The sequence below is a fragment of the Strix uralensis genome, chromosome 17 (assembly GCF_047716275.1).
Source record: "Strix uralensis isolate ZFMK-TIS-50842 chromosome 17, bStrUra1, whole genome shotgun sequence".
In the NCBI taxonomy this organism is placed as follows: domain Eukaryota; kingdom Metazoa; phylum Chordata; class Aves; order Strigiformes; family Strigidae; genus Strix; species Strix uralensis.
The window spans coordinates 3477676-3502238 of NC_133988.1; the positions used below are offsets into that span (position 1 = coordinate 3477676).

Below are 24563 nucleotides of genomic sequence, written 5' to 3' on the forward strand. Positions count from 1 at the left end.
TTCTGCTGCTCTTCCCTACGCTGATTAAAGCCTCCGAACAAGCAATGTCAGCGTGGATCGGTGTCGAGATCAGAGCTAACGCTTTTTGTAACGCTTGTCTGGGGTGCTACAAGTTTGCAGCTCTGCAGGGTTTGTTGCTCTTCTGTAATTTGAGTTGGTTTTATGCTTTGGAAAGGGGAGGGAAACTGAGGCAGGAGTGGGATGGCACTGTCTGTGGATGTTTATTCAAGCGGGGTGGCTTGGCAGGGAGCTGAGCTTGGCTTTGCCCATGGCATCGGCCATCTCCCGGTTGTCTTTCAGGGGTGAAATAAGTGTTTCCATCTGAGTAGCACTCACCCCAGTGACACCCTGCTCACTGGTTTTAAGGAGTTAGATGTGACACCTCCAGTAGCTTTAAATGTACAACCTGGCAAACGTACCACTGCTCTTGGATTCGTAAATCAGACTCCTAATGACGCTTGTAGGGAGAACTGATCTCGGCAGAGCTGAGCACAGCTCAGCCACCCGCGCTGCAAACAGCTGGCGTCTCCCCGTCACGTTGCATGGTGTTGCATGCTTCAGGTTTTGTCTGAAACGTGTCCCCTCTGGGAATAGACCTGCAGATGTCCCAGGATACCCTGGAAGCTGGTCATGGGGGAAGCCCTGACCCATGCTGGGTGGCTGGGGAAGTCTTCCCTGCACTCCCAGGTGTCTTCTGCTGTCTTCTTCTGCCCTGAACTTCTCCCTCTCCCTCCCATCTTCAGTCTGAGTTTGTGCAAGAAGCTGGAAGGTGGTTGGACCGGACAATCTTAAGGTTATTTTCCAACCTAAATGATTCTATGATTCAATGAAAATGCTTGTCTGACTCTTCCCCAAGGAGCAGAAGTGTCAGGGGCTTAGAGACAGGTTGCCCTCAATTTGCTTGCTTGCCCCTCTGATTTCAGGCTTTTTTCTGACCTTTCTTACTCTGGGGAGCAGCTGAGAAAAATGAGTGAAAAGGCTTGAGTTGGAGGGAGGGGAAAAAAGTCCTGAACGGGCAAATAATGTCCTTCCCTGTCTTCCAGCCAGTCCTCGGCTGCTGCTGCAGAGCCCTCAGCTGAGGCGGGGGGAGATACCAGCTGCCGATCACCCATGGGTGAGAGTGTGCAAGGTCCAGGAGTGAGTTACCCTCTTGTCTGTAGGGGACATGCTGGTGTTCACCCCCATCTTGGAGAAATCCCTGGCTGGGTGCTTAAGTATTGCCTATAATCTATTGTTTTCTCCTCTTCCTGCTTGTAGAGAACGCTGAGGTGTCAGTGGATTTTGGGGAAGGGGAACGACGTGCACTCAGCAATAATGCTGTTCCCTGGGATCTTGCAGGCTGGAGCTGCATATATGTAAAAAATTATGAGCTTTGCTATAAGCTTTTTGGAGGAAAGAACTGGAAATTGGGAGTGGGAAAAGAGTGATGGACTGTAAACACTTTGGGGTTTCTCAGCTCTTTGGGGTGGATGAGGGCCCTTTCCAGTGAGCTCAGCATCGTCCCACTCCCCTGCAAGCACTGCAGTCAGGGGTTGAGCTGGGCTGAAAGGCATCATCTCCTCCTGCTGTTTAGCATCTGCCCATGGGAGCTGCTGGGAATGCCCGGCAGTGAGAGGGGCTTGTGCTGGCCAGTCCCCAAATGGCCCTTGGCCCCGCTGAGATGGGCACGATGCGAACACAGACTTCACCGACTGTGAGGAGTTCATGAGTGCTGCGCAGCTGGTGACAAATCCAGGGAAAATAACTGGGTTGTCCCCTTGAAGGGAAGATGACAGTCCTGCACTCGCGTGGTGCTTACACTGCCTTCAAAGCCTCGTTCATCCTTGTGGCATCAGCTAATAACATTAGAAATGAGTCCTGCGTGAATCGGTGGTTTGCCCGGACGTCAGGGTGACAGTGACCTTGTTTTCAGGGGGAACCAGTGGAGGGGCTGGGGGATGCAGGAAATGTGCTGGTGGGCTGCTGGGAGCAGGACGAGGAAAAGACCGACCCTGGGCAGGGAGGAGGAAGCTGGTCCCGTGGTTTGGCACTGGCACCAAAGAGCCTGCAAAACAAGGGGAAGACTCAGCCAGGGTCCTGCTGTGTCCAGCACTGCTGGTGAAAACAGGCTCTGGCTGGGGAAGGGATGGAGGAGCTGGAAAGGACAGAGGAGAGGGACAGGACCTTCCCTGTAGAAGCAGATTTCTGCTTCCCTCCCTCCTCCCCAAATATGTGACCTTCCCTCCCCAGGTGGCCTGAGGATCTGGAGATGTCCTGCTCTGCTGCCCTATGAGGTGACACAACCCCTCACGGCTGGCAGAGGTCCTGCTCCAGTGACCCCTGGCCAGGGCTGTTTGCGGGAAGTCACCCAGCTTGTGGAGCTTGTGTCACCCGGTTAATTAGCTTTTGAGGAGGTGACTCCCCACCGACTTACTCAGGTGGCATTTAACCCTTTGCACGCTGCTACTGCTCTGCAGGGCTGAGTAATGGGAGAAGGGCAATAGGGGTTAAATCCATTGGCTTGGGTTATCGGTCTCTAATTGCTTTATTCTTTACTTGCCTGTAAAAAGCCAGTCTGGGGTCAGCAGCCGTCGTCACATGAGGATTAAAAAGCTCAAGTGAGTTAATGCTGGGGCTGGTGTCACTGCCTTCCTCCTCAGATCCCTGTTTTTCCCAACTAGGGTGCTGGGGGGAGCTCCTGGCAGACGAGGGCTTGGTGCTTGGTGTCTGAAGGTGCAAACGCTGCCCTGAATGTGCTGCTTCTGAGAGACAGGAGAGTGTTTTCCTTGGCATGTCAGTGCCTCCAGCCTGCAGATCTAGTGCCCTCTGTTCTCTCCCCAAAGTTCAGATTTAAAAAAGAAAACAACGCATCTACATTTCAGCTTGCTGCTAAATGTCAGGGCACAGTCCCGGAGAGAAATGTTCTCCAGAGCATCTAAGAAATGGGAGGGGAACGTGGAGAGAGTTTGGGAGCTGAAGTTATCGAACGCAAGCGTAGGCATGTAAGAACCAGGGTCCCATCAGGAGTCAATGAGACATGGCCCCCCAAACCATGTGAGGGCTGTAGAAAGTCATGCCCAGCTGCATGAGGTTCCCCTGAGAGCTGGGTAAACTCATTACATGTTCTCCTCTAGATGGTTTTCCATCAGCTAAAGCAGTTTGTTTGGGAACTGGATGGCAGGGCTGGGCACGGGGGAGTGCTAGCTTTGCCTCCTGTATCCCCGTGCCAGGCTTGAAATATGGGGAGAGGAGGAGCTGAGCCAGGCTGAGGCTGTGATCCCTGTAGCCAGGCTTCAAAGCACTTGCCATTGTAAGTGCTTTGCTGTAACTCAGGGTAAGGGGAGCTGAATGTTCTCTTCTACTGCCTCATTTTACTTGTGGCTGATACCCTTTCTCCTGAAGTATCAAAGCACTCTCGGTGTGACAGCATCTACGGAACAGCTTTCATCCTGGGCAGGGACATACTTCCCCTGTCAGGTCACCCTGACCCATCTTGACCATCAGGTTGTTGGATACTCTGGAAAACACAGGGAGACAAGATCCTCAGCTGGCAGAAATCGCCGCCAAGCTCCGTGTGGCTCTACCCATTTGCCAGACTTGCACGGTTTTTGTTTGCAACCCATGGGCAAAGCGGGGAGGGTCCAAGCCAGGCTCCCAAGCAGCCCCCTCCCAGGTCTCCTCCACTCCCCTCACGCTTTCCCGGTCCCCGTCGAACAGATGGTGCCGATTTTCACAGGGAGGTTGGAGGAAACAAAGCCCAGAGTGATGGGAGGCTGCAGCCTGTCTCCCAAATGCAGCCCGGGGGATGACATCTGTGGGGACGGACTGATGCATGTGGGTGTCTGTGGCGTGCCGAGCCCCGTGCCGAGCTGGTGCTGACGCCTGCCCTATCTCACTTTTCTTTCTCTTTTGTTTTTTTTTTTTTTTTGTCCTTCTTTCTAGATAAAGAAGCTTGTGGACTGTTTGCAGGGATGTTGGTGAAGCGAGCGGGCTGCCTCCCTGCCTCTGCCCAGCGCAGGACCAGAGGCTGACTGGAATCTGACATGTTGCCCCCTCCAGCCCGTGCTCTGCTGCGTGATGCCCAGCCCTGCCTGCCCTGCCTGCCCTGCCCCTAGCCTTGCTTTCCACCGGTGATACACCCTGCTTTCCACGGGCTGCATTTCTGAGAGAGGCGGCAGCGAGTATGCTGCAGAAAGCCAGCCTGCAGCCAAAGCCCAGAGGAGTTTTTCAGTGAGGCCAGTTGCTTAAAAGCCAAAGAGTTGCCCCTTCCCCACCCCTGCGTGGATAAGCATCTTGGACAGAAAATTTCTCTGCGCTCAGAGGGTGTCAAGGTCCTGGTCTGCAGGCTCGAAGAGAGGGGCTGCCATGGAAGAGAATGTGTTCAGCGTGCAGCAGATACAGCCCAACGTCATCTCAGTGAGGCTCTTCAAGCGCAAGGTGGGCGGCCTCGGCTTCCTGGTGAAGGAGCGCGTCAGCAAGCCGCCCGTCATCATCTCGGACTTGATCCGGGGAGGGGCTGCGGAGCAGAGTGGCCTCATCCAGGCTGGGGACATCATTTTAGCCGTCAATGGCAGGCCCCTGGTGGACATGAGCTATGAGACCGCGCTGGAGATATTGAGAAGCATCGCCTCCGAGACCTACGTGGTCCTCATCCTGCGGGGCCCCGAGGGCTTCACCACTCACCTGGAGACCACTTTTGCAGGTGACGGGACACCAAAAACCATCCGTGTCACCAGACCCCTCTGCCCGACTCCGAAGGCGGTTGACTTGTCCAACCCAAGCCTGCACGGCAAAGAGCAGCTGCTGCCAGCAGCCGACCGCACCATGGGCTCCCTGTGGACAAGAGAGATCAGGCGGGAGATGGAGCCGATGGTCCATGTTAACGGCATCGTTACCAGCAACAAAGGGCAGGATGCTGGGAAGGGGAAGGGGAAGGAAGGTGCTTGTGGTCATCCTTGCCTCAACGGTGGCGTGGAAGACAATGAACTGCTCAAAGAAATCGAGCCTGTCCTGGATCTCCTGAAGAGCAGCAGTAAGGACAGCGATGGAGATGCACCCTCCAAGGTAGAGACAAGAGATATAGAAGTCCAGGTGGACTGGTAGGTCCCTAAATACATTTTTTACATTTGGTGAAATGTGCTGGTTTTGACTACCTGACGCGGCTGGTTTAGGTGTTGGTGAGCACCTCTCCAGAAATGGCTGCTGTCTGACGCAGCAGGATGGAGATGGAGGGAAAGGGATGGAGAAAAAGGGGGAAGCAGATCATGAGGGGAAGATAGAAGTAATGAAAAATTGGTAGTAGATGGTGGAAGAAAGGGAGGAAGATGTAAGTGTGGGAAATTGGGGAGACAGCAGGAGTAATGTCTCATGGACAGCTGAGCTATGCAATGCGGTGGCTCACGGGCTGGGCTGGGATTTGTTTCTGTTCCGTGTTCTTGATCTCATTTGTTTTAAGTTTAAACAAAATCCCGTGCCTCAGTTTCCCCACCTGCCAGATAAGATTCATGGTATTGTCTGTCCTTGCTATCCTGCTTTAGAGCTTTCCAGTTGAAATCTGCTATTGATTAACTGCCGGAGAGGGAGAAGGAAGGTCAGACCGGCAGAGAACGATGCTTCCCAGGAGAAATGAGTTTCAAAACCTTCTGTGCTTTTGGCAGTCAGGCTCTGGCTTGGGGAGGGGAGAGAGGAGCCCCAGTCCAGCTCCAGCTGAAGCCAAGGGGACCTCTGTGCAAGAGCAGCGGGACCTGTCTTGGGTCCTCCCGTCTTCTGGGAACAGGGGGAAATGTTTCCTGTCGAGAGCTCAGAAATGGCCATCCCCTGTTGAAACGCAGCAGCAGAGCTGCCTGCTCATCCCCTCTGCTCCTTCTAGATCAAGCTGATTATTTCAATGTGCGTATGCATGTATAACAAGGGTGGGGCCATATAGATGCTTGCCCCGTGGCCTGTTGAGGAGGGTGAAGTCCCATCATGCGGGTGGAACTGCTTCATTTCTGGTATCTGCTGCTGCAAGGGGCCATGTGCATGGTGTTGCCCTCCTGATCTTCCTTGGCATTTCCCTGAGATGTAGACCATCTCTCTGGAGCCGAAGCTGCTCCCTGTGGCCCTTCACACTTTGCAAAAATATTGTTAGTAGCTATATTTTTGGGTACCAGCTCTCTTGCCTCCTGGCCATTTATTAGCAAAGATAGGTTGCCTTTTCCTGGTGCCTTTTCCCAAGTCCCTGAATGCATTTTAGCAGTGTCAAGTGCCGCAGCAGGTTGTGGCTGCCCTCAGTTATTGACTGGCTGTAACAGCCAGGAGGCTTTTTCAGGAGAGTTTGCTGAAGTTGCTGATCTCAGTTCACTGACAGGGATTTGGGACTTCAAGTTCCCTTGCTGCACCTGCTTCCTTAGGGAAGAGGAAAAAAAAATGTTGTGGTTTGGGTTTTTTGTTTGGTTTTTTTTTTGGTTTTTTTTTTTTTTTTTATCAGAAGCAATGAAAGGGTAAAGGCAGAGCCGTTGGCTGCAGAGCAGTGGGATCTCTGTGGTGGGTTCCCTGCCCGGCTCGGCACCAGAGCCCAGGCTGAGCTCCCGATCACTCCCATTGCAAACCAACACCCATGCTGTGTGTTTTCCATTTTCTTTTTTTCATTTTTCGTTGGTTTTGCGCCATCATTTCTGCTCTCTCCCAAATTGTGCATTTTTTCTGTGGAGGACACAGTTACACAAAGCCCGTTAGGGTCGTCACACTGAGTCAGAGGAAAAAATATCCGCTCAGCTTGGCACTGATGGTGGGTGCAGACGTCTGTGGAAGAGCGGTGGGACAAGGCACACTTGGGGACAGCCTTCCCTTCCATCCCCTCCCTGCCACACGTATCCCCGGGTCTCACACATTTGGCTGCTTTGGAAAATGTTGGTTTTGGTCTCTGGCTGTGCAATAGGAGGCAATTTAACCCCCCAAGCCCGGAATTCTCTCTTGAAGGTTGAGGGCTACCTGCCTTCCTACCTACCTGCTGCACATCCTTTAATCCAACACCAACCCATCCTTGGTGGAACCTGGTTTAAGCAACCAAAGAATTGAGACCTTGAAAGGGTTGTGCTTGACTGCAGGTCCAACAAAATGTGCAGGGGTGCTTAAAAATCCCCTCTGTCCCTCTGTTTTTGCTAACACTGCTGCAGTGGACCTGGAGGTCATAGCCCAGCAAAGCCCCCAGAGGACACAATCCCAAACCCTGATACAAGGTACAGCTTCACCTTTCAAACTGTGTCCCCCACTGTCTCCATTCTGTCTCACCAGCTGCAGGATCTCTGAGGAAATTCTGCTCTAGCTAGAGGGAGGGATGAAAAATGTGGTTTTTTGTTTGAGGAGTCTCTTCTACTCAGAGAGAGATTAAACTGAAACACTTTGAATTCACTTAAACTGAAGGACCTTGAACCAGCAAGAATATTAGCTGGTGGGTACTTCACCAAAACTCCACTCACCTTATTTTTTAATACCCTTTAAAAAAAAATCTACGTAATCTATGTGCCTTGGGACTGAAAATCCACTTTTCGGTCAAAATTAGTCTTCAATTTTCTGCTTGATGAAAAGCTGCCGCCTCGCTCTTGTGGTAGGACTCTGTATGAGCGAGAAGAGCTGAGCTCGAGCAGAGAAGTGGGGAAGGAGATATACTGCAGGGAAAACTTGTCGAGAGCCGCTCTGCAGGGTAAAGGGCATTTCTCAGCCGCCTCTCCTCCCACTCCTGAGACAGGCTGGAGATGATTCATCTCCTCGGCTTGGTCTCAGACAGAGCTGGGGCATCATGAAGGTCTTCTACAGTGAGAATTTTCTTGGTCCATAGGAGAAGTGCAGAAAGGTCAGGGAACAATGGGGAGCAGATAACTGGGGAGACTGTGTTGGTCGATGCCAAAGAAATGCCAAAAAAAATAAGCAAGCCTTATCAGATTGATGCAGCTCTCACGCTGTAGGTTGTGACTTCTCCAGGCTGGGGGGGGAGCAAGCAAAGCTGGCATTAGTCAAAACAGGAATAGAGCTCTTCCTAGACACCAGGAGGGTGAAAAACCTCTCTCAAGGTTGAGCTTGACACCTACAGCCTGGACCACTTGACCATCGATCCAGCTGGAGAGGCTGGTCTCGGGACCAATCCTGTTCTGTCTCCATCTTCACCTGGTGCTGACCTTCACAGCCTGCAGCACTTTGTCAAAGCCAGTCCAGCTCGCAGAGCTGTAACAGCTTTCCTAGGGCAGAAAGGAATAGTACAAGTTTGAGTTTATTCACAAGGAGCCAAACACTTCTTGTTCAAGGTGGGCTTTGCCAAAAGCGATTCAAATTACATCTGATACTTTGGGCTTCCAGCCCATGTCTCTGATGTTAGTTCTAAGGAAAACTGGAAACTGTGAACTTTGCATTGGGGGAAAAAATCAGTTCATCTCCATCCCCTGCACCCATGGTCTGCACTCCCCAGGGGAGTTGTCCCTGCAATGACCTGGCTTTTGCTCCCTCCTGATTTCCAGCTGTAAGGTGCCCTGGGTCTATGATGTGTGCCTGTGGGATGGGCTGTGACCATGGCTGAATGTCTGCTACTTGGCTCAAGCCATCTGCAATGAAGTCAATCATGAAACAGAGCATGGAAGTGGGGCGCAAGGTATGATGAGAGCTGGCATTTCTGCCATGAGGCTCACCGTGGGCTAGAAAACAAAAATAGAGTTTGATTCACTCACTGCCAGCTAACCTAGGTCTGTTTTTCCCTCTGAGCTCTAGGGAGATTGTCATGTCCCATCTTCCCTTCCTCTCCCCCCTCACTGAGTTGCCAGTATTTATTTTTCTTCTCGGGTCTATTCCATAACATGAACAGCATGATGGAAACATGGCAGTTTCGGTCCAAAAAGCAGCATCAGCAGCCCTGGGAGGGAGGAGTGTGCTGAGAGCAGGAATTCTGTTTATGAAGGGTTTCAACGTTTCAGGCGCCATCCTGCACTGGAACAAACCCCATAATTTTGCAGTTCTCGAAGAGAAAATTCTCTTCCTCCCACCTCCTTTGCCGCCGCCAAAATCTCTTTGTGTTGCTCGAAACATTTCATTTGCATTTCTGATGTCTTCATTATTCTGTACTTGGACATGAAACTTTAAAACCTCTAAAATGAAAAGGTTCCCTGAAACTATCATGTTATTGCCATTCTGTAAAATGGTGAAGTAGGATGCTTTGGCAGTGAATAACCCTCCCCGTCTCTCTCTGCGGATTCTTCTTCTTCGTCACTCTGACTACATCAGTCTAATCCAGAGAGGGATTCTGTGCCTGCAAACAGCACTTTCCACACAAATATACTCTCATGGAGCCTTCTTGGACCAGTCTCCAAAGCACCCTTCACCCGCTCAGCCCCCTGTCCTGGTGCTGCTTCTTGCATTCCAGGGGTTCTCCTTGTACATGGTCCCAGTAGACAAACCCATGACCCACATACAACCCATGACCTTGAGCTCTCCCAGCAGACCTGAACTGCGTTTGGCCTCCAAATAAGATGTGAAGGCTGAAATCCTCTGGGTGCTCTTTGGGCATGGCTGGGAAGGGACAAACATGGTGGCTGCAGGTTGCATCTGATGCTGGCTGAATCTTGAACGATGCCGATGGGACTTTGGGATCACTTGGATCTGTACTCAGGTCTTTATCTGTCAATACCTCCTCAACGACATTTACCAGACTCATATTTCATAGGCCTCTCTCCGCAGTCACTCTGTGCAGCTCGCTCAGCTCATCAGTCCCTAATCCCCACACTGGGCCAGCCCAGAGATGCTTTCACCTTCTGAGGGCGCAAGACCTTCTTCAAGCCATGCCGCATGCTTGTCAGTGAGGCGTTTGTCCTCTTCCTTTGGTGCTGTTCAAGCTCCCCTTTCTCATTTAGGAAGTGGTTTCTCACTTTGATTGCTCTGCAATTGCCTGCTGCCTCTCCAGAGAACTGCAATTGCCCTGCTGCCTCTCCAGAGAGCACATCCCACCTTTTGGCATTATTCCTTCTGCTTCCAACATTCCCACTTCCTTCCTGAGCTCTCTGCTCCATCCTCTGCACTCTGCAAATCCCAGAGCCTGCCTGATCCCTTCTCCTGCTGCTCCCTCAAACGCATGCTGTTGTGCCAGACCTTGCTTTAACCCTGGAGGTGAGGAGTCTGCAGCCAGCACAACATTGCAGACTGTGAGCTGCTCCAGGAGCATGTTAGCAAGGAAATATTGACTTCTGAGGATGCAATACCCTCTGGAGTATGGTTTTCTGTGGGGCAGAAGAAACATGAAGCAAGAGCCATTTACCTCAACCTCTAGCACTGGAAGGAGGAGCAATGCCTAGTGGAGCTTTGCAGCCATCTCCGAGGACACACCAGGAAAGGGGAAGAAAGTAAAAAGAAGGTATTTCTCTCCCAAAGCTCAGAGCAAGCAAGGTGTGCATGTGTGAGCTTCCCACGCAGTCCCAAGCCCGAGCGCAGGGTTTTCAGCCTCCGGGAGAAGGGCCTGGAAGGAGTCCATCCCCCATGGTCACAGCACAGGGTGCTGCTATCGTCAGCACGGCATGAGAGCCATCATGGGAAGTGTGGACATCGGTATCCTTATTGATTCATCCAAATTGGCCCCTGGGGATTGCAGCAGCTGGTGGTATCTCTCAACTCTGCCTGGGAAATCAGAGAGATTCGTCTGCCAACTAAAATCAAAGGGGCAAAGCAACAAACTTTCTTTTTGCTCTTTTTTTTTTTCATTCTTTTTGGAAAAGCTTTGGAGAAATTTCTCAAAGGGCTGTCTCAGCAACTTCCTTTCTGCTTCATCACTCTGAGCATTGCAACATCATCAAATTAGTCAAAAGAAAGCAGTGGTGCCTCTCATTTCTCCAAACAGCCAGATGCTCTTTCCGAGGTGAGGCATCATCCAAGGCTCTGCCTTTGCACCAGTGGGGGAGGGCAGGATTCCTCTTTCTTTTTTTAAGTAACAAATTTTGCTTTCAGAACAAAAGACGACCTCAAATGGGGTCCCTTCCCAAAAACTTGCTCTGGACCCAAGAGATCTTACTAATAGTATTTAATAAATCTGGCAGCAGGACCAGGTCAGAGAGGGATCTCTGGACCCTGGATCTGGCCTTTGGGAGAGTTCAGCCAAACAAGTGCCTCTAAGGACAGATCTTCAGCATTGCTTCCAGTGCCTCAAAGACACTAAAGTGGTGCTTCTAAAAATCCTGTTCATTGCCCCACAGCTACCAGGTCAGGTCTGATGGTGAGTTGGGAGGATTTCTCCAAAGGCTGCCGGGAGCTGAGGGCAAGTTCCTCTCTCCCCTGCATATCTGCAGATGGGACTGCTCCATGGCAGCTCCCTGGAGGTGCCCAACCTGGCTGCCTCGACACACCCCTCGGGGGATCTGCGCCCCTCCCCATCGCCCACTGGGAACCTGCAAGAATGGCCCTTCGAGCTCTCCCGTTGCTAAAGTGCTTTAGGAAACATTATCTGGGCATGGTGTCTTGGCCATCCTGCCAGTCTCCTTGAGTGTGTGAGTGGCATCCTTGTATGAATGCAGCAGGTCACCTCGCGTCTGTGCTGGGGGCTGGGGAAGCCAAGTCAAGAGAGGAAAATAACTGACCCAAAAGACTCTGTTCTGGTCTGAGCTCGCAAACAAGGCAATTATAAGAAATGGGCAGGAAATATTTGTAAAATGAAGCAATTGATTTTTTTTATTTTTTTCCCCCCATCTGGAGTGAGGCTGTGGCTGCTCTGAATGGGCTTTTCTCTCTCCCTGTGTCTCTCCAAAAGACAGAGCCGGATACTTTTGGGCAGACTCATGCAGCAGAGGTCTGTGCTAGCTCAGTGCCAGGGCACGCACCCACAGCCCTGTGAGGGACAGACCGCCTCACCCAACACTGAGCGAACCGCAGCGCAACACCAGCGTGGAGGCGAGAGATACAGCCATGAGTTTAGTCTAATGGCTTTGCCGCAGCTACGCTTGACTGTGCTTTTATAGCAGAGACTAAAGGTGAGGGCAGCACCTTGCTGCCTTGTTCACGCAGCCGTAAGTCCATCAGGAATAGCAATATGCAACCTGTTTCTGCCCCAGTTGCAAACATGCAATGGGAGGTGGAGCATTTGCTCCTCAGTATCCAACCCTTAATGCCACCTGGACTTCACTGCTCCTCAGGACGGTGCATCTCACTGTCGGGTGATACTCGAGGCCAGTGAATGGGAGTAGGGCCCTGCTCCAGCAATACTTGCAATACACAAAGTAGACAACTACAGCGATGACTTAATTCAAGCATCTGGTCTTTTTCCATGCTGTTGGCACAGGTACCAGAATTTATGGCTTTGCTGGTGTGCAGACATTGAGATTACACGTGCAGCCTCCTGGCCAAGACCTCTGGCTGCTGCTGCCAATTGATGGATTCCTCTCTGAGGTTTCCTCGTGCCGGCAGACACCCGTTTAGACGAGCTTGCAAACACCTTCCTGGAAACAACAAGTCGTGCCAGGCGCCTGCAGGCATATGCTCAGTGTCATTTTGGAGGCGCCTGTGGGATATCTGGCACACTGGGGTCTGTCTGCCCAAGCCTCTCCAGTCTGCGTAGAGGCAAAGTCTGTGCCCCTGGGGAGGCACCGTGGTCCCTCAGGAGGCAGATTCCTGATGCTAAATCCCAGGCACCAGTAAAGCCAAGTGATTTCTTCCATCACCTTATGGATTTAGTGGTTGTGTCTTGATTTTGGGCCAGTTATAGAGAGCAGCACATTGGGGATCATCAGCTACAAGAGACGTATGCCCATCATTTCAGTGACTCTGTGTTGACCTGCCTCAACTCTCTGTGACGTGACGGGGCTCAGGGCAAGAGGACGGGGCTGTTTAATAGTTGGCCTTGGCTTAGAGGGAAGAGCCAGATTTGCCAAATTTTCATCCTGCTAATTCTCTGTCTTGCTGTTGGGAATTCTCTAGATGGAGTTAGGCTGGATGTGTCAAAAGACCCTAAGCTTCCCCTTTGGATGGGCTGGTAGAGGGAAGAGTGGGTACTGTGGGGTTCATGGTTGTCCCCAGCCCTGGGACCTGCGTGGCTGCTGAGTGCTCCTGGCAGCGCCGCCACCGTGTAGCAGAGAGCCAGGACCTGTTATCTTTGGCTGGGGCTTTGTGGTGTGGTGCAGCGGGTGGGGTTTCTGGTGTTTTATCTTACTGAAACCCTTTCACATACTCACAGGAGCCAAGTCACAAAAGAACAGCTTTCTTTTCGGGGGGGGGGGGGGGGGGGGGTGTGTATAGAAAACCCAGCAAAAACTGCCCCTATGGCACCTGTACCTCTTTGCTTGCACCAAGCTGGCCACTTTCACCATAAGGCAGCCAATGTTTGGAAGGTGTCCAGGAGCCTACTGTAATATTTTGGCAGCTGAACATTTCTCTGTAAAGGCAGAAAAATTACAGGAAACTTAGAGCATGGGGAGAGCATCTTTAAGTGAAGTATTTTCCTTAAGCTGTACCTAAAGATTTGAGCTGGGGGGAAAGGAAGACTGTGAAACTGAATTTGTTGGTATGTATGTGACTTCCAGAGACAGTGTCAAGAGCACTGTGCTGGTGTGAATTATGTCCTGAGTGCAAGTGTCCTACTTTGGTCAGTGCCCAAAGCCCACCATCATTAATGGGAAGGCTCATTACTGACTTTAGTGGGCATCTGGAAGACTTTTAAGAACTGACAGCAGGAGCAAAACAATTGCCAGAGCACATTACCTTGATGGTCTGTTGAGCCAGGGTGAAGGCAGTGTGGCAGCGAGCTGCAGGGCTGTGCCCATCCTGTCCCATGGCCCCATGCAGCCCAACCCACAGAGCTTCTTCCCACGTGTGGACTCACCAGGGCGGTTGGTGCCTTCAGCGTGGATGCTGCAGCCTGCCTTCCCTGAATATCACGTCTCTAAACCCCATTTGTTTTTCTCCTTCGTGAGGGCTCATATGGCAGTGGTTTTCCATCACCTGCTTGGATGGCATTTAACAGCCTCACCAACATCCCACAGTACGTTCCCCAGGCAAAGCGTGTGCGGTAGACTGTGTGCGCTGTGAGTTACACCAGTCTCACTGCACAGGCCAGGGCAGCCAGTGCTGGGGACATCCTCAGTCCCGCAGCATTACCAACGTCTCCATCTCCATGGAGGCAATCCATCACTTTGCTTGAGTAAAATCACTTACACTCACCGGCATTTGCAGCATTTGTAAAGGTCAGGAAAAGGAGAGCGAGCTGTCTCTCCCTCCTGGGAGCCACCTATTTTTTCTTGGGTTTTTTTCCTCTCCTCTGCTCATAAACATCATACTGCTCTGCAAACCCAGCTGGTTATGCTATGAGGTTTTGCAGCTGGAGGTGTGTATGTCTCTCCTTTCCCCAGCATCATGCTGGCTTTTGCAGGGCTCCAGCTTGGTTTTCAGGGTGCAGAGGGTCTGGTGTGTAACCCTGCTAGTGCCAGCGTCGGGGCAGGGGTTTCCTGCTGTTTAGTAGGCACTGTGCTTGCCCACGCAGCGAAATTTCTATTGTGTTTGAGTTGCCCTCACCACAATGATTCATCGCCTCGGCCGAGGCAGAGCGTTTCCTCCCCTCCTGCAGTTTTCACTCCTGTGGGAAGCAGCTGGAGCCGGTCCTGAGCCATCGCTCCAAGACCTGGTCTCATGGTCCCAGCACCCAGTCACCCTCCAGCTTGCTGACCCAAATGGTTTTTAAACCTTCAGTTTCAGGGAAGGGGAAAACAAGCCACAGAAAGCCTTACCGGCTCGGATGGAGAACGACCGTGTCTTCGGTGACCTGTGGGGGAAGAGCAATGTGCCTGTGGTCCTGAACAACCCCTACTCTGAAGCGGAGCAGGTAAGAGCCCATGGCTTGTGCTGCTTTGGGTGGGAAGGAGGTTTGGGGGTATGTGACCCATCCTGGTGGGCTCTCACACCACAGGGAACCTGCAAGGACCACATGCACTACCCTGAAAACCTCTGATCTCAAGAGCTGGAGTTGATGGGGCATAGAGCCCATTTGGTCCAGAAGCTGAATTTTCCGTGGTTCGGGCAGGGCATAAGTCACTGGAGGATGATGTTCTTCATCCAAGGAGGAAGAGTGGGATGGGAGTGCAGCCAGGGACCAGGACTCTGAAACTTCCCTTGGCACTGTTGTCCCTTTTTGTGGCAAAAAGCCGAGTTGCATCGTTAAAGTCATTTTGATTCATATGATGGTAATTCAATAGAGCACTTCAGATATTATGTTGTACGGTGCCTTTTCATCTCCTCACATTCCACGGACATAAATTCTCAGGCTTCCTTGCCAAAAGTGGATTAACTCCACGCTTGTATCAAAGCAGAGATGTAAGGCAGGCCCTGCCAGGCCAGAAAGATCACCTCAGGGAAAACATGACGTGCATGAGCACTGCCACGCCTGTTTGGGCAAATGTGTCTTCCTGATGGGATTAACCAGCAGCAGGGCAGGACACAGGGGATCAGTCTGGGGGCCATTTGGTCTCCTTGCCCCATCATATTTCTCAGGGTGACATAGTATTGTTTTCCAAGGGAGGGGAGAAAAGTGATTTAGTGGTTACATGGAGACTTCTGAGAAAAACAGTATTTCCTCAGCTCAGGAATGTCCTCAGCAGATACCTCTGGCTGATGTCTCTTCCCAGCTCCTACGAGCTGCAATGCAACATTACTTGCTGACATGCCATGTGCAGCCCACCACAGGTTGTGTGCCACTCGTGGTGTGGTTGGCACCTGGGTGTTGAGCCTGGCCTTGATACCCAGCAGTGACCAGTGGCACCTCCCAGGCCATGGCTCTGCCAGTGGATGTCTTCCCATTCCACGGGCATTTTGCAAGATGCAAACCCAGAACCAGGGCGTGAGGTCACATGAGGTGACATGGTCCCTTCATGCCCATGGAGGTGACATGGTCTTGGCTGCGGTGGTTTAACTCTGCCCGCGCCCTGTGCCGGGAGCACTGCTGCTTCTCCTGGGACTCCTGAGTGGAACGACGGTCACATGCACTTTTGCAGCACACAGAGTGTTGGAGGCTCATGGGACATGTGAGACCCGCTGTGCGGGTGCTGATGCACACGCAGGGTGGCTGAGGTGCTCCTGACCATGCCAGACTTGCTGCATGGTTTTAACCAACCTGGTCGGGTGCTTAGGTGCAGTTGGGAGCAATTTCCATTCTCCCCTCACCTGCCTGCAGCTCAGGATTGTGGTCAGGTCTCCCAGCATCATAGACAACCATACAGTGGGTATCATCCTCCATCGGCACACACAAATGGGTGCATCCAAGACCTGAAACACACTTTATTCAGCTGCTGGAGAAACATCCCTGGGCAGCCCCATGTCCCGCCGTGCGGTTAATGCACTATGGCAGGTATCACGAGCCCATCTCGCCCAAGGACAGGTCACTGCTCAGGTCCCTTTGCTCCAGCTCTGGAAAGACACTGTCTTTCTGCCTCTGTTCCTAAGCTCCTTGCATGTACGTGTCTGTTACTATAAGCACTTTATAACCTTCTAGTTCAGAGCTTAATTTCTCTCCGTGTTAGGGCTGACAAAACCCCCAGTCTTAAGCTGCTATCAAACTCTTTAATATTTTTTTTTTTCACTAGATGTACAGCTTTCTTTTTATCCTTCTTATCCCCAAATCAGTATGCCTGCTCTTCTGGAGGCAGTCTGGTTTTCCCCCCATGCTCCCTGCAGCCGTTCTCCAGGGCTACAGGCGGTCAAGGCAACTGAACTTCTTGCAAGCTGCAATAAATACTGTTAACACCGGGGCAAGTCAAGCCAAGTGTGAGCTTTTTATACACGTTGTTCTTTAAAGCAGAATTTGATGGATTCACTTGGCCAGGTGGGGAATGCTCACTGAGGCTCGTAATAAGGTGCTGAAAGACCCATTGGGTGCCAATCTCTATCCCTCTTTTTTTGTAAAATCAGGCAGTGTGTTTTGCTTATTTCCCAGGAGCCCAATCCCCCGGCCCTAAACTGGACCGATGGGAAAATGCTGTGATTTGCACCTGCCTAAGTCCTGCATGAGTCGTATTTCAGTCTGTACAGATTGATTTGTTAGGAACTCCAGGGTAACTGGGGGTGGGGGGGGTTGTAGCTAGCAGAGGAAGGGAGTCATATCAGCTCCACACTTGTAAGGATGATTTACAACTTTATAAAAGCGAAAAACACAATTTCAGCTAGCGGGTTTAATGCAGTCTGGAAGGAAATGTCTGCATGCCAGTATATCTATTACCTGGGCTAATGCTGCAGACCTCGTCCACCCACAGTCAATGTGTTCCAGCAGCACAATATATGCCATCACCGCAGGGACTCCCAAAGCCCAGCTGGGACGCAGGAGGAAGGCTGAGGACCTGTAGAGCCCACTCAGATCTGCAAAAAGGAGCTGCTCCCTGCCGTTCTGGCCCCAAGAAGCGTCTGGGGCTGGGTGCATTTCTCCCCTGCATCTGTAAGAGCTGGAGACAGCTTGCAAGCTGCACACTGACGATAAGTGCCAACACACTCCCTTGTAAAAGATGTTTGCATAATGCATGTGTACCCCGACTGCTACGTTAGTCTCTTCGTTTGTCCCACTCTTGAGTCACTAATATCACAGCTGCCTAATTAAAACATGAAAGGATCTCACACAAACTCCCTGACAGAACCAGGGGTAATATTTGGCTCCAGCTTTGCCGTGCAGAGAAGGCATACACACACACACACACACGCAGTTATTTCCCAGTCTCTTCTGGGTGTCACTCTTTCCACAGCTGCTCTGTGATGTAGTTGCCAGACCTGGCAACTCTGCTTCTTGTAGGTGGTGTCACCTCGACTGCTCCAGCCCGGCTGGCAGCCCAGGGATTCGGCATGCCTCTGCACCATGGCCCTGCTTCAGCAAAGATTCAAACTTTGCCAGTTCCTGCAGGGAGAAGACAAAAAGGAAAGGGAGCAGCTTTGAGAAAGGTTTAAGGTTGAACATCTATAGGCAGATGTTAAGCAGCTGATGTCCACCAGCTTGGACCATGAGCTTGCTCGTTCCAGGGGTGGGCTCATTGCTACATCTGGATTCATAACACACTCTTGGGCTGTACCTGCTGTGTTTAGCAGCACATCTCCTAAGCTGCACTGGAACCCTGTCAGCAAATCAAAACTAACTCAAAAAAGTGGTGCTGGATGCAACCACCAGTTTCTGCCTGGTACATCTGATTTCTGTCTGGCAGGTGGAGGTACAGGTGAGGATTGGTTTTGTTTGCATTTTTCAGCAGTAGTTTTAAGCTATGTTTTACCAATCTCAGAGATTCTCTGAGCAATCATGCTCAGAAGAAAAGTGGCAGATTATCCCCCTTGGTCCTAAGGGTGGCCCAGGTTGATTCAGAGAGCACAGGATGCTGTTAGTGGCTCAGGAATAGTTTAATTCTCTTAAAAAAGTAAAACAAGCACCAAAAAACTTACCAGGAACTGCCACTGCCATCATTCATGTCAGATTCCCCAAAACTGAAAAAAATTAAGTTAAAAATAGCGCTTTTCCAGGACTACATTTAGGGTGTTCTTTTTATTTACTACTGGTTTTGAGCTCTGTATGAAGCCTTATATTTGTTTTCTGCAGCATGGAAAGGGGAAGCTGAGATCCACTGCATGGTCATCTGGCTTCAGGATCTAGGACTTCAAAATGCTCCTTAGGAAGATCACAGGATTTGTGACATGAGGAATGTCACAAAGATGGTGACAGCATAGGCTGAGGGTTTGCAGAGAGCGGCTTCCAGAAACCGTGAGGACCAAAGAGGGTCCTACCGAAGGGTCAGGTTGTAAAGCTCTCCCTTCCCCTTCATCCTCTGTCTCTTGCTCCCAGCATATGCTTTCAGGTATGGTATTACACTGTGAGCCTCAGGCTGCTTGACAGCAAAATCCCTGTTTTTCAGGAAAAAAGAGTGTGGAGCATATGGTGGAGACAAGGACTGGGCAAAAAATATGGCCAACATTGCCATCAGGGCAATGCAGTGGTGTCTGCTCAGCCCAGGCATCAGTCTCGCAAGTAGGCATCAGTCTCTCTGCTTCGGAAAAGCAAAGCAATCCTTTGTCTGGCAAAGTAAGAACAAGTTAGATCTGGAGCCTCATGTGTTTTTGTCATCCTTGTGACCCCTGTTGCTTTCCCTTCTGTGTTTGCTCATCAGCAAAAGTGCTTGTTCTGAAACAAGAGCTTCTTCCACCATGTGCCAGCTCTATTTCAGTTGGTCCTTCAGGCTGTAGTGCTGGATGTGTACTATTGCTGCTAGTCCATGAGCTGCAACTGTGACACAAGCCCAGAACCACCAGAAAGGAGGGTGAGACTGCACAGCTCTGCTGAAGGCAGTGCTGTCTTTAAAATACCTTGCAGATGTATTACAAAGGGACACAAGCTACAGGATTCATGTAGGAAGGCTGCATCAAAACTCAGTCCAAGCCCAGATCTACTTTGCAGAGATGCAAGCCTTTAAGTGGTGCCAAATACAAGCAGGTTTTGACAGGACGCGGCTGTGGGATCAGGTCTCCCCTTGTAACCTCCAGCAACACCGCTATGGTTGCAGTGACTGAATTACATCCTACTATAAGATCAGTTTCCTAGAAAAAACATCTCTGCTTTCCAGGGCCATTGCGGATCTCACTGTCCCATGATACACTGGCATACACTGATTACTCTTTAAGTTTTGAAGTGCTTGGGGCTAATAAGGGTCACAGTAGAAATACTAGATGTTATCTGTGAAAACATGTGCAAATACAAGCACTCGCAGCCAGTTCTTCTCATTACAAGCTCTCTGCTGGCTGCGGCTCTTCCTTATGTTGGATTATAACTCAAGATGTGCTGGAGGAGCACACCCTGACGCAGAGTATCAGGGAGGGCTGGAGATTCAGAGCTGAGACTGAAGTAATCCAACTATGCATAATTCAGCAGCCCTCCCACTTGTATAATTTATCCATCCTTATTGCTACAATCTTCCAGCATTGATATCAAAGGAGATGTGCCTTTGGCTTGCTCAGAGGAACTGTTAGCTCTATCTCACAGTGCTCGTATTAGTGAGGCAGAGCTTGGCATGTGTAAAACCTGAGCAGATGATACTCCTTAAAAGGAAACATTTAATGTATTTTAGAGAGGTAAGTCTTCCACTGGGAAACGTGAACACAACTTTCTCCCAAGTCACTTCTGTCTCTGTTTTTTAACTCCTCTTCTACAGGTTTGGCTGTTCTGTAAACAGACATGACTTCTCAGTTGCACTGAGATTTGGTTCCTCCATTGTAGCATCCCAAACGCCGCCAATACTTGGATCATATACCTTGTATACCTTGTCTTGCTATATTATCACTAAGATTGAAGCACGGGCATCCATTAATACAAGACGCTGCTTGTCGTTGTGGCCTCTTTCCAGTATCTCCTTGATGAATACTAACCTTGTGCCTGGTCTTCACCATTGTCCAGCCACCACCATCCGGGCGGCAGTCCCCAACTAAGAACGCAGTGAATGGAAGTCCTTCCAAATGCCCACGGTTTGTCAAAATCAAGAACTGGGAGACAGGCTCCGTACTTCATGACACTCTGCACCTCAAGACAGCGATGGTGAGTAGAGTTGATAGCACTGGCCAAAAGTTGTCTGAGCATAATTGAGTGGATCACAGTGTTTCCAAGATGGCTTTACCTGGAAATGCACAACTGGATGAATTCAGGTCAGTCTTCTTGTCTCACTTCTGGTGCAATAAGCTGGGTGAGAGGGAAGCCCATCTAGGGTAAATCAGGAAAAGCATATGACTTTATGCCAGTCTGGGACAAGAATCTATTGAGCCCCAATTGTCCGTATCAGGTGGGACAGGAGAAGACTGCACGAGCTTGAGCTGTCTTACACAATGGTACTGATAGGTGTGAAAAACAAATGTCCCTGTTTGTCAAAGATGCCACCAACTTCTGCATAGCTAATTGTTGACTTCCCTCAGCCCAGGTCATGTAACAAAAGTGCTGCAGTAACTCAAGTCATGCTTGTCTCCTTCTGTCTCATCAGGCCACGGCATGCACTGAGCAGATCTGCATGGGCTCAGTAATGACCCCTAGTCAGCATGTCCGCAAGTCAGAAGATACCAGGACAAAAGAGGAGGTGCTTCTCTTGGCTAAGGACTTCATTGACCAGTACTACTCCTCCATAAAGAGGTAAGCACTGGCTGGAGAAGGTCACAGGCCCTGACTGCTGCTTATGCTGAGATGTCACATATGAGCTGATCTTTCACGGTTGCGAGTCAAAGCAGGGTGAGACTGTGGTTCTCCACATTCAGCTGCTTCTTCAGGGGAGTTTCATTCCTAGAATTTGTGCAAATTACCAACCTCTCCCATTTGCACTCGGGCATCTGTTATCTGAAAGCACACACGTGTGTGTGTATATGTGCACACATGTGCTTAAGAAAGAAAGAACTCATGCCCAGGTGGAGAGCAGCAGGATTCCCTGCCCTCCACCCAAGTTGGTGACTGCCATCTCCTCTGTTCCCCACATGTGCAGATCTGGCTCCAAGGCCCACATGGAAAGGCTGGAGGAAGTGACCAAGGAGATTGAAACCACTGATACCTACCAGCTGCGGGACACAGAGCTGATCTATGGAGCCAAGCATGCCTGGAGAAATGCAGCCCGCTGCGTGGGCAGGATTCAGTGGTCCAAGCTGCAGGTGAGCACCAGCACAGCTGGAGACAGCTGGCAGGTTGCCTGCCAAAGGATGCACTGGAGTTTTGGAGAGGCAAAACGTGCTCTTCAAATACCTGGGGAAGCACAGCACAGGTATGTTGGGGGTGTTCAGCACACAGCAGCTACGCTCTCCTTGACAGCTTTGGGGATGCACAGGATGGGAAGTCAGCAGGAGCTGGAAAAGCCTCTGTGGGGTAGGTGTAGCCTAGGTGTCTGTTTCTGAAACGGGGCCAACTGGAAGCTGGCGTTCTAGAGAAGATTTTCCAAAATCAGATACTGCTCCAATATCTTATGTGCTGCTTCCAAAACTATTGCTCTGCCTGGAGAGAGGCAGCAGAACACACTCATCCATGGTACAGAGATACTATGGCAGGAGAAGATTTGGCTCAGTGCCCTTTTGACTATCTGGAAGTGTAAGATAGGAGCTGAATTAGTGATCTCTAGTGGAATCCCTTGGTATGGTGGTGACGTCTCCCTCTGCTCCCACAGCTGAAGTGCTGCTGAGCAATTTCTGTGGCTGCTTCACCCAGGGTGTAGGCACTGCCTGGGGCTGGGAGGCTGGGCCTCCTTCGCTCCCAGCTAAGCCTTCAGCTCTTCTCTTCCGCTGTTTCTTTTGGCATATCTGAACCATAGGAGGAGCCATTTCCATGAGAAGTTGTCTTCAAGCCTCCTGTTGACCCTCTTTTCTGGTTTCCTCATCCTTTTGTAGACGCCTATCCCTGGAAACATTCAAGGCTAGGTTGGACAGGCCTCTGAGCAACCTGATCTAGTTGAAGATGTCCCTGTTGACTGCAGGAGGGTTGGACTAGATGACCTTTAAAGGTCGCTTCCAACCCAAAGCACTCTATGATTCCATGATTCCCTGTCCTTTCAGTGGATCTCAGGTCTGACTGATACTGATCCTATGTCAGCCTTGAGTCTTGATCTACAAGAGACGAAGTGCAGAAACCAAAACTGTTGGTGGATAAGCCAGGAACAGCAGCAGCTTGAGAGCACTGGATTGAGGAGGTTTTTGCCTGAGCAGCAGATGACTCGCCTCTCCAAAGAAGAAGGGGCAGCTGGATTAGACATCCATGTGCTGTAAGGGCAGGGAACACATAATTATGGAGCTTTAGATACCTAACAAGTCATGGTGGTTTCTAGGGCTTTCCCTGTGCTGTGTTTCTTCTGCTTGGCTCTGCCCTAGGAGTCGGAGCATCCTGTAGCATCACCACAATTACTTCCCCTGTTTCAGGTGTTTGATGCCCGGGACTGCACCACAGCCCATGGGATGTTCAATTATATCTGCAACCACATCAAATACGCCACCAACAAAGGGAACCTCAGGTGAGCCACCAGGGAGTCACCAGAATTTACATCCAAGGCCTCAGGATGTGTGTCAACCCAGCTCTGGGCCCTGCTGACATTGTCTCCTTTAGCAGCCGCTGCACAACAGGGTGGTTGTAGCCAGTGCCTGTCCTGGGGAGCGTTAGAGGGACCTGATATCAGGGGAAGGTGTCCTGCTGGTCCAAGTATATCTCTTCTTGCTCTCTGTAGGACCTCAAAGGGCAGATTTTCCAATTATTTCTCCTTTCCTATATTCTGCATCAAATGCAGAGCACAGACTGCTCTCCAGATCTGTCTGAAATCCCACGTTAGCAGCCAGCTTCTGCATGAATCGCTGGAAACACCCTAAATTCCAGAGCTGGAGTGCACCTGGCCATGACTTCTTCCTGTGAAGGAAATATAATAAATGTTGGGGGCTTGTCCAAGGCACAAGCTGAGGTGGTGCACAGGTGGTGGCAGTCAGGGGCAGCACCTTTCCCCCGCAACACTTTGCTGTTCTTCTGATGACCCCTGTCCTGTGCCCTTGCAACATCATTGGCGTTCACCAGCGCTGCCTCTTCCTTCCAGATCTGCTATCACCATCTTCCCGCAGCGGACGGACAGCAAGCATGACTTCCGCATCTGGAACGCCCAGCTCATCCGCTACGCTGGCTACAAGCAGCCTGACGGCACTATCCTGGGAGACCCTGCAAACGTGGAACTGACGGAGGTACCGGCTGAAGCCATCATTCCTGGGCACCGTGGGTGTGGGGCTGGTGGGGCCTGCAGAAATTTGGACCATCCCAGGAGTGAGGAGGGTGCTGGGTCAAGCAGGGTTTATCACATCCACTGCAGTGCCACAAAGGGAAGCTGGATTCGTCTCATCCTCAGATATTTTCCCAGGAATAAAAACTGTTTCCACACATGCAGGAGTTGGCCGTAGCTGCACTGAAAGGCTCTTATCTCATTTTCCTTTTGCTGAGGAGGGGTCACTTAGGGGTGCTGAGGGAACTGTAGCAGGACAACGTGTGCCCACCGCTGACCTGGGCCAGCAGGAATCAGAAATGAGATTTGCCTTACGCTGCTGCCTGTTGGCACTGCCCACACAGCACCAGTGCTCTGCTCAGCTCTTCCCAAACTCCTCTGCTTTTCTCACCCATTTTCTCCTTCACCATTACAGACACAAATAGGGTAAGCAGCTTTTTCAGAGCCATGATCCTACCTGGGGATTTAGTTCTAGGCTCGTTTTCAGCCCAAATCCCCCTTAGTTGGCCATGGGTTGGCTGTGACAGGCAACCCCGTGTCATAGTTCCCTTGGATGGTGGTTATTGCTCAGCTGTAAGGGCTGAGCAGAGATGCTGTTAGGAGACCCTGCTCAGTGCCATGCGACTCCCTGTCCATAATGCTTGAAGATCAGGTGACCTGGTGGGACTTCTAACCCCACCTTTGTTTGGCCTGTAGATCTGCATTCAGCAAGGGTGGAAGGCACCACATGGGCGCTTCGATATCCTGCCTCTGCTTCTTCAAGCCAATGGCAATGATCCAGAGCTCTTCGAAATCCCCCCAGAGCTTGTGCTGGAAGTGCCCATCCGTCATCCCAAGTAAGTCAGAGTAAGCCCTGAAACTGCTGCAAGACTGAGC

General features: G+C 50.9%; 1 protein-coding gene across 3 annotated transcripts in view; it reads left to right on the forward strand.

Annotated features, from left to right (window-relative positions):
• The window catches only part of NOS1 (nitric oxide synthase 1), a 76919-nt gene that overhangs the window by 25496 nt on the left and 26860 nt on the right, over positions 1–24563 (forward strand). For all 3 annotated transcript variants that reach the window (XM_074887108.1, XM_074887110.1, XM_074887109.1), the window contains exons 2-9: positions 3922–5078; positions 14662–14794; positions 20375–20512; positions 20949–21094; positions 21438–21600; positions 22852–22943; positions 23511–23652; positions 24384–24523. In XM_074887108.1, coding sequence (XP_074743209.1) covers positions 4345–5078; positions 14662–14794; positions 20375–20512; positions 20949–21094; positions 21438–21600; positions 22852–22943; positions 23511–23652; positions 24384–24523 — 1688 coding nt within the window. In that variant the 5' untranslated portion in view covers positions 3922–4344. The remainder of the gene's footprint in view (positions 1–3921; positions 5079–14661; positions 14795–20374; positions 20513–20948; positions 21095–21437; positions 21601–22851; positions 22944–23510; positions 23653–24383; positions 24524–24563) is intronic.